Source organism: Somniosus microcephalus, chromosome 28, assembly GCF_052327205.1.
Source record: "Somniosus microcephalus isolate GS21.2 chromosome 28, FLI_Smic_1.0, whole genome shotgun sequence".
Lineage (NCBI taxonomy): Eukaryota > Metazoa > Chordata > Chondrichthyes > Squaliformes > Somniosidae > Somniosus > Somniosus microcephalus.
Window position 1 is genome coordinate 37,614,937 of NC_141014.1, and position 16,329 is coordinate 37,631,265.

At 48.9% G+C, this 16,329-nt stretch overlaps 1 protein-coding gene across 5 annotated transcripts in view; it reads right to left on the reverse strand.

Moving 5' to 3' along the window:
• Positions 1-16,329, reverse strand: part of ap2a1 (adaptor related protein complex 2 subunit alpha 1) — a 99,070-nt gene that overhangs the window by 67,115 nt on the left and 15,626 nt on the right. For all 5 annotated transcript variants that reach the window (XM_085969850.1, XM_085969853.1, XM_085969851.1 and 2 more), the window contains exons 5-12: positions 15,008-15,137; positions 13,480-13,581; positions 11,216-11,324; positions 10,440-10,590; positions 9,598-9,766; positions 7,794-7,931; positions 6,279-6,461; positions 2,052-2,149 (exon numbers count right to left, since the gene is read on the reverse strand). In XM_085969850.1, coding sequence (XP_085825976.1) covers positions 2,052-2,149; positions 6,279-6,461; positions 7,794-7,931; positions 9,598-9,766; positions 10,440-10,590; positions 11,216-11,324; positions 13,480-13,581; positions 15,008-15,137 — 1,080 coding nt within the window. The remainder of the gene's footprint in view (positions 1-2,051; positions 2,150-6,278; positions 6,462-7,793; positions 7,932-9,597; positions 9,767-10,439; positions 10,591-11,215; positions 11,325-13,479; positions 13,582-15,007; positions 15,138-16,329) is intronic.

The following is a 16,329-nucleotide window of genomic DNA, read 5'->3' on the forward strand; positions in this document are numbered from 1 at the left end:
CATCGTCGCTGGGTCAAAATCCTGGAACTCCCTCCCTAACAGCACTGTGGGAGCACCTTCACCACACGGACTGCAGCGGTTCAAGGCGGCGGCTCACCACCACCTTCTCAAGGGGCGACTCGGGATGGGCAATAAATGCTGGCCTTGCCAGCGATGCCCACATCCCAAATAAATATTTTTAAAAACTCACAGATGGACTGGGAGGAGGTGGGGGATGTTGTCAGGTGCTGAGTGAAAACCAGGGGAAGGGCCAACCAAGCCAAGCCATTCATAGAAACACAGAATCATACAGCACAGGAGGCCATTCGGCCCATCGAGTCTGTGCTGGCTCGTTCAAAGAGTAATCCAGTTAGTCCCACTCCCCCGCTCTTTCCCCACATCCCTGCAATTTATTCTCCTTCAAGTATCCAATTCCCTTTTGAAGGCCACTATTGAATCTGTTTCCACCGCCCCATCAGGCAGCGCATCCCAAATCCTGACCACACCTTGCGTAAAAAAGTTTTTCCTCCTGTCGCCTCTGGTTCTTTTGCTAATCACCTTAAATCTGTGTCCTCTGGTTATCGACCCTTCAGTCATTGGAAACAGTTTCTCTTTATTTACACTATTCCTGCACAATACACAGCAGTTAGGTAGAGAGAGGAGTTGGTAAAGGAACAGAAAGCGCTTCACTCGGGCCTTCGTCCCCCATTTAATAAAAACATTTTGACAGCGAGTTGATAAACGAGAGCCAGACAGTCAGATCCTCTTTCGACGCTTGGAGCTCCAGTCACCAAACACCGAAAGCATCTACTTCTTAGCCAGGCGGCAGCAGAGGGTTCAAGTGCCAAGGCAGTGCATCACTAAAAGTCTTGACCCTGTCCGGGTGAGAGGTGGTCACCAACAATGTTCCCTCTAATTTTATTTTTTGGATGCGCAGCCCCTCAAGTTGCCACGCGTGCGCGGTTTTTCCATTTTAAACCAGTAAGTGGCCTCGCGCGGGACCTCCAGACCTCTGCACAGCCCAACGGGATACCAACATTAACAAAAATATTCATCAATTTGACAAACTGGGTTACCCACGGAAACAATGCCATCATAAGCAAGGCTACGAACGAGAAGGGTGGGGGGAGGGGAAGGGTGGTGCAATGGGAATTTCACCTCTGGTTCAAATCCAGCCCAGACCGACAAGACGAAAGTCGTCTCTTTCCATAAGCATACCGACCTTAAAATGTTTGGGACAGCCTCCACCCAGTTTAAGAAAAGTGGGTGAAGTTGCACCTAATTCTGCAAAGTGACACTCAAGACTGCAGGACAGTTGAGAAAACGGAACGATTTACACTCGATGGAGTAAGGGGTGCTCTTCCGAGGTTGGGGGCGAGTGGAGGGAACTCTACTCTGCATCGGACCAGTGCTATCCGAGTGCTTGATACTGGCACAGCCTGCACAAAATGTAGAATAAATACAACTCGTCATTTTTTAAATTTTTTTTTAATTCGTTCCTGGGATGTGGGTGTCGCTGGCGAGGCCAGCATTTATTGCCCATCCCTAATTGCCCTCAAGAAGGTGGCGGTGAGCCGCCTTCTTCAATACAACCTAGTGGCTTGTTGGGCCATTTCAGAGGGCAGTTAAGAGTCAACCACATTGCTGTGGGTCTGGAGTCACATATCGGCCAGACCGGGTAAGGGCAGCAGATTTCCTTCCCTAAAGGACAGTAGTGAACCAGATGGGCTTTTATGACAATCTGAGCAAAATATTTCACACAAAGACCCAAGTTAGGTCACCAATGGAGAGAACAATGAACTTCTGACTCACATTCAGAGGACACCATTGCTTAACATTGGCATTCTCCCTCGGTTTACATTGAAAAATAGACTCCTCCCAATGCGTCTGTGGTGCTACGGAGGAACAGCACGACACTCGAGACCACCTGGCCGTTCAGGCTCCTGCTTAACTTCAAAACGGGGCCAACTGCCAGGGTCTCAGTACAAGTTTGCGCTTTCCCACCTGAATCTGGGTATAAAGTACCAGGCTGAAAGCTTACGGGACCATCTCTTTTACCTTCTTCAGCTCACCTGGATCGGGGATCACCTGCAATGAGATTCCCAAATTCTCCCAGAATGTATCCGCCCACCTTCACCATGTTCTCGTGACAGGCTGGGGCCTGGAGTGCCTGAAGACCAAATCGAAAATAGTTTTAACGTAGACACATACAGACATTTGGAGTACAAGAGGGGGCTATTTAGCACCCCCCACCCCGCCTTGCACCAAATTTAGGCCCCTCTTGTGGGCTGATTTTACACCATGTCCCTTTTATAAAGCAATACCTTTTTGAATGCTGTAATCAATTTGCATCAATCACCACTTGCGGCAGAGTGCTCCACATTCTGCTAACTCTTAAATGTTTCTTTTAATCGCCTCTTTACATATCGCGTGCTGAGACACTGGCCTTGTGTTTCCCATTTATCTACCAAAGGAAACAATGTCTCGGAGGGCCTTTTATAATTTTTAATAGTACGTACGTTTTTGAGATTGTGAAGCAATCGTAAGGATGACAGCAGGCAACAGACTGGCCGGTTCCTGGTCAAGGCACAATCCAGATTAGACCGAGTGGGTCAGTTTGACTCTCGTCAGTTTATATTTTCAGCACCGCTTAAAGAATCAGGCATGGAAACTCCGCCGATGGCCCAGTCAGTGGGTGAACGCCTCGTCCAATGTGGGTTGCTAGTCCAGTACCATAAATACTAGGCTACCAGGCCCAGTCTTCCAGAATGAATGTAAGAAGTCACACAACACCAGGTTATAGTCCAACAGCTTTATTTGAAATCACAAGCTTTCGCAGCGCTGCTCCTTCGTCAGGTGAAGAAGAAGGAGCAGCGCTCCGAAAGCTTGTGATTTCAAATAAAGCTGTTGGACTATAACCTGGTGTTGTGTGACTTCTTACATTTGTCCACCCCAGTCCAACTCCGGCATCTCCACACCATGGCTACTATTGATTCCAGAATGAGGGCAACCAAAACATTGCGATCCTGGTGTTACCCCAAAGTTTCAATATCACAAATGTTCCTTCAAAGCAGCGAGAGATTTCCATCCAGTGAAACAATGCTCATTCAACAACTTGGCATTCATGGGGAAAATGTTAGAGTCTATTATAAAAGATGTACAGGAAACTTCGCGATATCCGGCACCGACCTGCTGCCGATCTATCAAAACTTCCGGATAGACCAGCGCTAATGTTGAAGGACACGGAGGTTTTCAATCTCCGTATCTGACAACAAACACTGTTGCTTAGCAACAGCTTGTAAACACTCGGCCCGTGGCTTGGAAGCGTCTCTGAAGCTGTTGCTAAGCTACAGAGACGCTTTTCAGAGCCTGACTGTTAAAAAAAAAATGCTAGAAGAAAAAAAACCTAACCACGGTGGCATAGTGGTTAGCACTGTTGCCTCACAGCGCCAGGGACCCGGGTTCAAATCCGGCCTCGGGTGACTGTCTGTGTGGAGTTTGCACATTCGCCCTGTGTTTGCGTGGGTTTCCTCCGGGTGCTCCGGTTTCCTCCCACAGTCCAAAGATGTGCGGGTTAGGTTGATCGGCCATGATAAAAAAAATTGGCCCTTAGTGTTAGGGGGGATTAAATACGTGGGGTTACGGGGATAGGGCTTGGGTGGGATGGCTGTCGGTGTAGGGACCGGGTGCTAGGGTTTGGATGATCAGCCATGATCTCGTTGAATGGCGGAGCAGGCTCGAAGGGCCGAATGGCCGACTCCTGCTCCTATCTTCTATGTAAAACAGCTGCTGATTTCTGCCGTTAGATCGAGGTTTCCGGACATACAACCTCCAGATAAACCAAAGTTTCCTGTAATAGCAGAGCACTTGGAAAACAGTGACAGGATCGGACAAAGTCAACATGGATTTACAAAAGGTAAATCGTGCTTGACTAATCTACTGGAATTTTTTTGAGCATGTAACTGGTAGAATAGATAAGGGAGAACCAGTGGATGTGGTGTATTTGGACTTCCAGAAGGCTTTCGATAAGGTCCCGCATAAGAGATTAGCATGCAAAGTTAAAGCACATGGGGTTGGAGGTAAGGTACTGACTTGGATAGAGAACTGGTTGGCAGACAGGAAGCAAAGAGTTGGAATAAACGGGTCTTTTTCCAAGTGGAAGGCAGTGACTAGTGGGGTACCGCAGGGATCGGTGCTAGGACCCCAGCTATTCACAATATATACAAATGATCTAGACGAGGGAACTAGATGTAATATCTCCAAGTTTGCAGACTTGGGTGGGCGTATGTGCTGTGAGGAGGATGCAGAGAAACTCCAGTATGATTTGGACAGGTTGGGTGATTGGGCAGATGCAGTATAATGTGGATAAATGCGAGGTTATCCACTTTGGTGGCAAAAACAGGAAGACAGATTATTATCTGAACGGCAATAGATTGGGAGAAGGGGAAGTGCAACGAGACCTGGGTGCCCTTGTGCACCAGTCGCTGAAGGTAAGGATGCAGGTGCAGCAGGCGGTTAAGAAGGCAAATGGTATGTTGGCCTTCGTAGTGAGAGGATTCGAGTACAGGAACAAGGATGTCTTGCTGCAGTTGTACAGGGCCTTGGTGAGACCACACCTTGAGTATTGTGTGCAGTTTTGGTCACCTTATCTGAGGAAGGGTGTTCTTGCCATGGAGAGAGTGCAGCGAAGATTCACCAGACTGATACCTGGGATGGCAGGAATGGCGTATGAGGAGATTGGGTCGATTAGGCTTATATTCGCTAGAGTTTAGAAGAATGAGAGGGGATCTCATTGAAACTTATAAAATTCTAACAGGACTAGACAGACTAGATGCAGGGAGAATGTTCCCGATGGTCGGGGAGTCCAGAGCCAGGGGTCACAGTCTAAGGATAAGGGGTAAGCCATTTAGGACAGAGATGAGGAGGAATTTCTTCACCCAGAGAGTGGTGAACCTGTGGAATTCTCTACCACAGAAGGCAGTTGAGGCCAATTCATTAAATATATTCAAGAAGGAGTTAGATATATTTCTTAAGGCTAAAGGGATCAAGGGATATGGGGAGAAAGCAGGGACAGGGTACTGAATTTGGATGATCAGCCATGATCTCATTGAATGGCAGAGCAGGCTCGAGGGGCCGAATGGCCTACTCCTGCTCCTATCTTCTATGTTTCTATGTTAATACAGCAAAGCTTCCCAGGGCACTTCACAGATGGGCGTCAGATTCCAACAGGAGTAGGAGAGATAGTCCGCTGACGAGAGACAGATAGGTTTTAAAGGAGGTTTTTGAAAGTGAGTAGAGATATAGGAAGGAATGCTCCAGAGAGTGGGGCAACACGGCTAAAGACTCTGCTACCAATAGTAGAGCAGAGGTAATGGGGAACATGCAGCATGCCCAGAGTGGAGAGCAAAATGGGACATAGGAGCAGCGAGATCAATGGAGACCAGAGGGATTTGAAGGCGAGGACAACAACAACAACTTGTATTTATATAGCGCCTTTAACGTAGTAAACCGTCCCAAGGCGCTGCACAGGAGTATTGCAAGAAAAAATGACACCGAGCCATGCAAGGATAAATTAGGGCAGGTGACCAAAAGCTTGGTCAAAGAGGTCGGTTTTAAGGAGCGTCTTAAAGGAGGAGAGAGAGGTAGCAAGGCGGCAAGGTTTAGGCAGGGAATTCCAGAGCTTAGGGCCCAGGCAACAGAAGGCACGGCCACCACTGGTGGAGCGATTATAATCAGGGATGCTCAAGAGGGCAGGATTAGAGGAGCGCAGATATCTTGGCGGGGGGGGGGCAGTGGGTTGTGGAATCGAATTGATAAATACTTGAAGGAGAAAAAAATTGCAGGGATATGGGGAAAGAGCGGGGGAGTGAGGCTGACTGGATTGCTCTTCGAAAGAGCCGGCGCAGACTCGATGGGCCGAATGGCCTCCTCCTGTGCTGTACTATTCTAGAACAAGGATTTTGAAGTTGATGTGCTGGGGGATGGTTGGCAAGGATTGGGACGATGAGCAATTTGGGGCTTTGTGGGAGGTAGGTGGAGGCGAGTGGCAGAGTTCTGGAGGGTGGAGTTTGGGAGGTTAGTGGGGAAGGGCCTGCCGGGGGCGGAAATAACACAAGGTGACAATGGCACGAGTGAAGGTATCAGCGCCAACAGAGGTGCAACAGCGACAGAGACTGGTAACATTGCCAGAGGCAGAACTAGGTCTTCTTCATAATGGGTTGCCTGTGGAGTTTCAAACATAGCTCAAATTCAAACGTGTCTTAATTTTTTTTTTCCAGAAATCCAGATCAGACCTTTACCTCGAACACAGTCTTCGCGGCGTAACCTTGGACGTCATCACGGTTAATAACGATCTGAATGACTCGGTACCACACCTCCTCGCTGACGTAGTCCCCTGCAATGCGGATGAGGTTCAGGATTGTGTCCACGTACCATGTGTAATCCACTGCATACTTCTCCGCCAGAATTGCCACCTTCAGAACCTAACATGGATGCGAAACAAAAGGAAGAGTGACTGGGCGTCCTTTCTGAAATGCTGCGGTCGCCCCAGGCCGATGACTAGCTGGGTTAAAACAGGGCGGTACAGAGCCTCACAGGGACCCAGTGACCGGTATAGTTCAGTACCGCTCTGGACCAGCAGAGTCAACAGTCGCTTGATCAGCGCCCTGCCACTTAACTCAGATGTCCACGTCCTTCCACCGCACCGGCTGCAGTATGTACCCGATGCGCTGGAGCAACTCGCCAGGCTCGCTTCTACAGCACCTCCCAGCCCCACTACCAGTCCTTCCCTCTCTCCTCCTTCCTCCGTACATGCCAGCTTGCTCTGCGAACAGGCGTCTCCGGTGAAAAGCCCAACGCTCGGCTGGGAATTACCGTACACTTGGCACAGCCTGGCCATGCTACGCAGCAAAAAAAGTGAAACTCCCTCCTCTGAATAGACTTGGGATATGGGATAGGAAAGAAGGGAGGCAAGGCTTGCATCAATACATCCCTCAGAAATGTCTCGAAGCACTTCATATACAACAAATTACTTTGGAAGTGTAGCGACATACGTAGGCAAGCTGGGTATTCAGCTCAAGGGAGGAAATAAAGGAGGAAAAAGCCTCACGCTGCAAATGGATTCATAGAAACATAGAAGATAGGAGCAGGAGTAGGCCATTCGGCCCCTCGAGCCTGCTCCGCCATTCAATGCGATCATGGATCATCCAAATTCAGTACCCTGTCCCTGCTTTCTCCCCATATCCCTTGATCCCTTTAGCCTTAAGAAATATATCTAACTCCTTCTTGAATATATTTAATGAATTGGCCTCGACTGCCTTCTGTGGTAGAGAATTCCACAGGTTCACCACTCTCTGGGTGAAGAAATTCCTCCTCATCTCTGTCCTAAATGGCTTACCCCTTATCCTTAGACTGTGACCCCTGGTTCTGGACTCCCCCGCCATCGGGAACATCCTTCCTGCATCTAGTCTGTCTAGTCCTGTTAGAATTTTATAAGTTTCAATGAGATCCCCTCTCATTCTTCTAAACTCCAGCGAGTATAAGCCCAATTGACCCAATCTCTCCTCAGAGGGGGTGGGGGAGCAGTCTCTCCTTGCAAGGGCTGAGCTACACTGTTTCTAATTAATTAAAGGTGTTAACCACAACTTGCATTTATACAGCACCTTTAATGCAGTAAATCGACCCCAAAGGGTGCGTTACAGGAGCGTTATCAAACAAAAATTGACACTGAATCAAAGGAGAAGGCATCAGGGCACGTGCACGCACATAAATAAAGTATATATAAAATTAGCAAAATGAAATAAAGGGAGACTCACGATCTCTTCACGAATGGAATAGTCGGCTGTTTCCAGATAGCTTAACATTTCGGCCACGATCTGCGGTGCGTTGGTTCGGTCGCACATGGCGTACAGGAGGTCTGCAGCTCTCTGGCGCACACTCACATCCCTCTCAGTCTATTCAAGGAAAAAAAACACACGGGATAAGCAAACAAACGATCCCAACGACGATCCTTCCAGAGCACCAAACCACCAGAGGAGGCGGAGCTTTAAATAAGATTATCGTAGCAAAAGCTAGGGAGTTACGATGCAATACAACCGACCAGTGCCGAAGCAAAAAAAAATCAAAATTCATTCTAACCTGCACACGTGAGAGCACTGGTACTAAGCAGGAAGAAAGCACAAGTCCTTTCTTTTGCTGGGGCTATGGTTGCATGGGGCTGGGGCTCTCCAATGCCTTGCCCAAGAGTACGGTTCTTCATTTTTTTAAACGAGCCTAGACAGTCAGCTATTCAGCCATGTGCGGCACTTCAGCCATGTCCAATCTCAATTCACCAGACATCCCCTTCTGCGTGCACATTCCGGAGAGAGATCACAGAATGGTGATTACGAGCAAGTGCCATGGCTGACTGCTCCCTTCTCTCGTCCAGGAGCATCAAAGCCAATTGCAATACCCAACCGCTGTCCTGAGACCAGCTAACACAGGACATGAACCAGGGATCTTTCTGGTCTGTATGGCTTACCACTACTCAGGGTGCTACCTTTGGCCAGGGGGCCTCTTGAGAGGGGCTGTCTATTACGGAATTGAGAAAAATCAGGGGACTGGATGATGCAAGTCTCTTCTGCCCTTTTGCTACCAAAGATCTTATGTGAAATGAGATTGGTCAGTAACAATCCAATTCCACAGAACAAAACTACTCCTAATTGTAGTGGGTGTAGAACTGAGCTTCACAAACCAAGAGAGACCCAGTTCAATCACGTGCTCAGTACTGCTGATCTCAACCAGGGTATCAAGTAAGGGTCCTCTAATTGGCCTCGACACCTTGGACTAGTGAGGGGGAAAAAAACCAACAAAAGTCCCCTCGGAGGGAGGGAGGGGAGGGAGTGTGGACAGGGCGAGGACAGGACTACCCAGTTGCTGTGGTGCCTCCTACGGTTAATGACATTCGCAGTCTAGGCTCACACAGTGACCAGTTGGTTGAGGTACTGGGGTTATGGAACTGTAGCCCAATGCCGCAAAGTGTTTCAGGACTCTTTCACATGAGAGCGCCAGGGGAAGGGGGAAGCATTTGAAGCTCATGAGAAATGAGAGAGAAGTTCAGAGGATCAATGAAAAGTGTCAATAAAAAGAAAACAATGAAACCGGTGACAGGGAGAGAAGGTTTGGAGACTAGAAGCGAGAGAAGGAAAACTTGGTGGGGGTAAGTCACACTCAAACATCTCATGTTGGTGCTATTGAACTACTATTGAGGTAGCATAAAGGGAGGTCTACCCGGCATCTAACTGTGCTACACCTGGCCTCAGGATGCTTGAAATGGGTTAAAAAAAAGTTTCATTCTCCAGCATAAGAACATAAGAAATAGGAGCAGGAATAGGCCACTTGGCCCCTCCAGCATGCTCCGCCATTCAATAAGATCACGGCTGATCTTGGGCGCAAAGCCACTTCCCCTGCCTGCTTAATTAATTTTGGGATTATCAGTAAGAATTGTGACCCCCAACGTGATTTGAACATGCAGCCTCCTGATCGGGAGTCAGACGCGCTACCGTTGCGCCATGAGCTCCAGCACTGACCTTCCTCACCGTGACTGGCCCATTTAAAAAACACAGTACTGGTGTAGCTTACCTTCAGCGCGTTGATGACCGTTTCGATGTGGGTTTTGACGGCCTCGTGTGAGAATTCCGATCCCGCCAGCAGGCACATGCTTTCCAGAGCCAGGTATCGCAGGTTAGTCTCGCGGTGCTGCAGGAACTGGCCGAGCTGGTTACACGCACGCACCAGCAGGTTTGGCTCGCTGCAGAGATTAAGGTGCGTTGGTTTTTAAAAAAAAAAAAAAAAAAAAAATTTTTAGAAACAAGCCTTTCATCTTCCTCTCCCAGTCTCAGTTTCTACAGATTAGTTCTCCACCCAGGGCGGCGATGCTAGCTCCTTATACTCAGGTCTCGCAACAATGTCAACGCGCCCATGAATCAGAAGCAGGAGCGCAGCACCCAGGGCAATACAGAAGCAACTTGACAACCGCAGTCAAAAGGAGTGGGCAAGGAATCTACTCTTGGCCTTCTGGCTGTTACGAGGGTGCACAGAAGCAATTCTGTCCCTACTCCCCCTGCTTGCCTCTGCCCAATGCTACACAGCTGAAAATCAAGAGACTGAGGGAAGACTGTAGGCTTTAACCTCCCCATCGGCACACTGGTGTCTCACCTCCCCCCCCGGAATTTCTCTCTTCACTCTCTCTGAGGTAGTTCCAAGAGTGCCAGCTGCCCTCGGGATACCTCACCCAACTGGAGAGAGAGAGAGAGAGAGAGAGAGAGAGACACAGAGACAGATTGTGTGCGCGCTGGGGGGGGGGTCTCTTTGACTGCAGAAGGCAGCAAAGCCAAATCCACTAAGCCAATGAACGAGCTGCATTATTTACATTGCAACATAACCTAACCCCTTAAATCGCACCTAGACGCCATGCCACCTACCTGTCGTAATGTATAATGAGGCTGATTGCTTCAAAAAGAATTGCATTCTTAGCGTTGGAGTGTTGTACCTTCTTGGATTTCGGTGGCTCCTGAGCCTTATTCAGGATAGTCTCCATACATTCGATCAGGCGACCCTTCACAGCAGTGTCCTCTGCAGAGGACGAAACAGAATGAGTGTGTGGAAAACAACTGCCTTCGGTAGCCCAGGGTTGCCAAGGCCAATTAGAGACCCCTCAGCGATAGCCTGGTTGAATCAGCTAACACAGCACCGAGCAAGCAATTAAACTGGGTCTCTTCTGGTTTGTGCAGCTTAGTTCTACACCCGCTAGATGATCAGGACGCCATTCACATCGATCTATGGCGGAGCAGGTTCGAGGGGTCGTATGGCCTACTCCTGCTCCTATTTCTTATGTATATTAATTACCAAACCTTGGCATAGGGTGCGCAACTCCTGTCTACGCACCTTGCTTCCTGTGGTCACAATTTGTGGGTCATGCTTTTGTGTCAATATTTACCATTGTAAATTGCTATGTCAACATTTCCCATTCAACTTTGCTAGGTCAACGGTCACGCTATAATTGCAGGCTCTAGCCCTTAGGTGGCGCCATAGAGCAAGTTTTTGAAGTTTCTTGCAACTCCATTGCCATCTTACTTTTAGCAATTATATATGTATATCAACTGACTATGAGCAAAGCCGCGAGTATTATAGTAGTGACCAATAGACTATTTGGTCACAGCAATGCACGGACACAGTCTTAAGCGGCTAGGTGCCTTACCAGGTGGAGGATAGCACTGCAGGAGTCGTAGCAGCTTGACAGAAAGCCAGGGTGCTGGAACAAAGTAATATGTGTAATCCTGCAGGTCAGTGGAGGCCGACGACACAATCTGTAACAGCCCAGGAATAAGAACCATTTAAACTATCGGTCAACTGGAAACCAAGACACACTTCTGAGTGAGGCCAGAAAAGGCTTGCGACGGCACACGAACATCCGCACACATCTAGATTTTGATGCAAGTTTTGTACTCAAGATGAGAAATTTAGTTCTGGGGAAAAATTCGAACATTTTCCACCTTGGGCATCCACCATCAGTATCAAGCATGCCCAGATCAGTTACAGCTCGGGTTTGCTGTAAAGCAAAGCTCCTACATTACAACAGTGACCATACTTCAAAAGTACTTCATTGGCTGTAAAGCGCTTTGGGACATCCTGAGGTCATGAAAGGCGCTATAGAAATGCAAGACTTTCTTTTTTTCTTCAACTCTGCTCCAACAGTGTGCCTCAGGCCCAACTTCAGAACAGTACCTCCTCCTGCAACATTTTTCCATTTCCCAAGCAGGCAGGCATCCTGCAGCCTCTCGGTGAGATTGCCAACTACGTACTTGCAAGTTAGAGGCAGTTTTGCACCGAGGGCTAATGAACACTAGGAACTGGACTGTAATTGGCCCAATCTCATTGCACATAGGATGCAAGTCTCCAAGTCTGCCTGTAAGGATCCTGTTAGTTTGGGCTGGATTTGAAGTCACTGTCCAATGGTGAAAGACCAGTGTCTAGCCCACTGCGCCATCTGGTTTCACCATCCCTTCCGTCCCCAACCCACCCACCAGCAACATTCTTTGGCTGAGCCGGTGGGAAGGAGAGCTCGGCCCAGGGCGCCAAGGAGAGCTCGGCCCAGGGCTCGAATAAGCACTCGACAGAGAAGTACACAAGCAAATATAGGTAACTTGCTCTCCCACTGTCCTCCCTGTGGAGAGAGGAACCAGTCTCCACTCAGCAGTTTGTCCCTCTAGCACAGCAGAGATCAGAAGCTGATCCTATGCAGAAACAAAATGTGCACCCTGCCACGTCACAGAACGGCAAACACACTACACTACCACTTGTTCTCTCACCATCCCCGCCCCTACCTACAATTTTCGCAGCTCCTGAAGGGGTTTTCACTGGGATACGGTGCCACGGGGTCAGTACACCCTCTGGCGCCTCACCAAAGCAGCATAGTGCAAGCCTAGGCGTGGGCTACTGCACCACAAAGCAGCCTTACAGCCCAGCTCAACGCGTACCCTGTTCAGCAGGAGTCGGCCATTCAGCCCTGCTCCGCCTTGCAATAAGATCATGGCTGATCATCGACCTCAACTCCACCTACCCGCACTATCCCCATATCCAAAAATCTATCGCTCTGCACCTTGAATATACTCAACCACTTAGCCTCCACAGCCTCTGGGGTAGAGAATTCCAAAGATTCACAACCCTTTAAGTGAAGAAATTTCTCCTCGTTCCAGTCTGAAATGGCCGACCTTATTCTGAGGCTGTGACCCCTGGTTCGAGACTCCCCAGCCAGGGGGAAACACCCTCCCAGCATCTACCCTGTCAAGCCCTTTAAGAATTTTATGCGTTTCAATGAGATCACCCCTCATTCTTCTAAACTCTGGGGAATATAGGCCTAGTCTACTCAATCTCTCCTAGTAGGACAAGCCCCCCCCCCCACCCCATAATTAGTCTGGTGAACCTTCACTGCACTCCCGTGAAGGCAAGTATATCCTTCCCTAGGCAAGGAGACCAAACCTGCACACAGTACTCCAGGTCAATGTTCCCTCGAAGCTGCACAGGCTTTCCCATTATAAGAACCGCGCATGCGCAGAAATCTAAAAGTAACTGCACAGTAAAAGAAACAGGCCACACAGAACAAAGCGTAGCTTACAGGGAACATTGCTCCAGGTGTGGTCTCACCAAGGTCCTATATAATAGCAGAAAGAGCCCTGGCTGACACTCCTCACTAATACCTGTAGTTGGCTTCAGTGCCAAAGTAAAGAGCTTCTGGCCTTTTCCGAGTTAGTGCTAACCCCGTGCGGAACCTTTATCCACCAGGCCATGGAGAGGGTGGGGCTGGAGCTGGAGCGCCTCATTTGCCAAGTTTCCCTAGGAGCAGAAAACATGCCAACCCACATAAACGCAGCCAAGGGGCCGGTTAACAGCGATCGATTGGAGTACACAAAATGGAGGACAAGCATCGGCGCTAAAAACTCAAGTATGCGCACGACCACTTACCCGACTAAGTCTGGAAACGGCCAGCGAGACGCACGTCTTGAATTCATCAGGGTTCTTCTTGCTCAGACAAGTGATGAGACTGGTAGCAGCAGTCACTACCCCCTGCAATGAACCAGGAGATGTGTGAAACAAATTAGTGCACGCAGATGCTCCAAGACCATGCATATTTGCACCAAGTTGCTTTAAGGTATCAAATCATATTTGCACCAACAGGCTTTGGTGTTGTGCAGTACGGTTCTCGTGTGACATTCATCAGTTCACATTGCTCCCACCACCAGCGACAGGCCTGTAACCAGCAGCACTTCACCCTAGTGCTACATGTCCTTTGGGTGAGACGTTAAACCCCTTCCGCCTATTCCAGTGGTTCAGATGGACACTGAAGATCCCATTGTCACTATTTTAAGATCAGAGTGCTCTGCCAACATTCGTCCCTCAACTGACACCACAAAAAAAATAAGATTAACTAGACATTCGAGTCATTGTTGCTTGTGGGACCTTGATGTATGCAAAATGGCTGCTACGTTTGCCGACAGAACAACTATGGCTGCACTTGATTGCATGTGAAACATATTGGGATGTTTGAGAGAGATAAGGCACTACATGAGCAAGCACTTCCTTTCTGTCCGTCAGTAGTCTCTCATCCAAGCTCAGATGAACAAGGCCTATAATTATGCTGCTGGGTGTTTCTCAAAGCTCAATAGGATGGCACTTCCACAGTCATGCTTTGCTGAAATCCTAGTGACAACCTGCTTCTGGTACCTTACCCAAGTGGCCACCTTTCACTTGCGAGTCTAGAGGGCGAGCGCTGGCAAATATTCCTTACGGCCCTCAGAACCCAATCCGATCATCAACCAATTCCAACACCCCACACTTTCCAGCAATCACAGGGAACGAGTCCCCGTGCCGATTGTATTCCTCCCTCCACTGCCTAGAGTACTGAAGCCAATTGTAGCTTCTGACTGAGATCAACTAACTGATCAACCGAGTGTCAGTCGTGGCTCAGTGGGTCGCACCTCGCCTCCGAGTCAGAAGGGTGTGGGTTCAAGTCACCACTCCAGAGACTTGAGCACAGAAATCTAGGCTGACACTCCAGTGCAGTGCTGAGGGAGCGCCGCACTGTCGGAGGTGCCGTCTTTCGGATGAGGCGTTAAACCGAGGCCCCGTCTGCGCTCTCAGGTGGACGTAAAAGATCCCATGGCCACTATTTCGAAGACGAGCAGGGGGGAGTTCTGCCCGGTGTCCTGGGCCAATATTTATCCCTCAAATCAACATCACTAAAACAGATGATCTGCCATTATTTCCTGCATTACAACAGTGACGACTATTCAAGAGCATTTTCATTGGCTGCAAGTGCTTTGGGACTTCTGGTCATGAAAGGCGCTATATAAATGCAAGTCTTTCTTTAACTGAGGAGGGACTGAATTTGGGCCCTCTGTTAGGTACGGCTCGGTTTTATACTGTGCAGAGAGTTTAACAAATGAGCTAGTATCACTATTTTTTTTAAATTTAAGACAAAAAAATTGTTTACCAGATGCTGGTCGTTGAGTAGATGCACGACTCGGGATGTCCACTCGCCCATGGGTACCAGGTCTGGGGAAGTCTTGTAGAGACGCAGCAGACACAAGGCAGCACTCTGTTTCACACTGTCCATGGTATCACTGTCAACGCAACATCACCAACAAGTTCAATGGAAGAATTCTGATGAAAGATCATCGACTGAAACGTTAACTCTGTTTCTCTCTCCCAGATGCCGACTGACCTGCTGAGTGTTGCCAGCATTTTCTGTTTTTATATTAAATGAATCCTGGGGTTGGAGCTGCTGATTACAGAGGGGAAAAGGAGAAAACAACAATGCTGGTTTTATTTTTAAAATGTAGGGATTGGGTTCATCAAGTTGAAGGTTCTTGACGCTGGGCACGGAATACCTTCCATTTGGGGACGAGGTCAGCATCACGCACTCCCAGGGCAGGTACAGCACGGGCTAGATACAGAGTAAAGCTCCCTCTACACTGTCCCATCAAACACTCCCAGGGCAGGTACAGCACGGGTTAGATACAGAGTAAAGCTCCCTCTACACTGTCCCATCAAACACTCCCAGGGCAGGTACAGCACGGGTTAGATACAGAGTAAAACCCCCTCTACACTGTCCCATCAAACACTCCCAGGGCAGGTACAGCACGGGTTAGATACAGAGTAAAGCTCCCTCTACACTGTCCCATCAAACACTCCCAGGGCAGGTACAGCACGGGTTAGATACAGAGTAAAGCTCCCTCTACACTGTCCCATCAAACACTCCCAGGGCAGGTACAGCACGGGTTAGATACAGAGTAAAGCTCCCTCTGCACTGTCCCATCAAACACTCCCAGGGCAGGTACAGCACGGGTTAGATACAGAGTAAAGCTCCCTCTACACTGTCCCATCAAACACTCCCAGGGCAGGTACAGTACGGGTTAGATACAGAGTAAAGCTCCCTCTACACTGTCCCATCAAACACTCCCAGGGCAGGTACAGCACGGGTTAGATACAGAGTAAAGCTCCCTCAACACTGTCCCATCAAACACTCCCAGGGCAGGTACAGCACGGGCTAGATACAGAGTAAAGCTCCCTCTACACTGTCCCATCAAACACTCCCAGGGCAGGTACAGCACGGGTTAGATACAGAGTAAAGCTCCCTCTGCACTGTCCCATCAAACACTCCCAGGGCAGGTACAGCACGGGTTAGATACAGAGTAAAGCTCCCTCTACACTGTCCCATCAAACACTCCCAGGGCAGGTACAGCATGGATTAGATAGAGTAGTGCTTTCCCCCCCACTTTGCCCCAACATTGTGTCTTAGCCCAAACCTCAGAA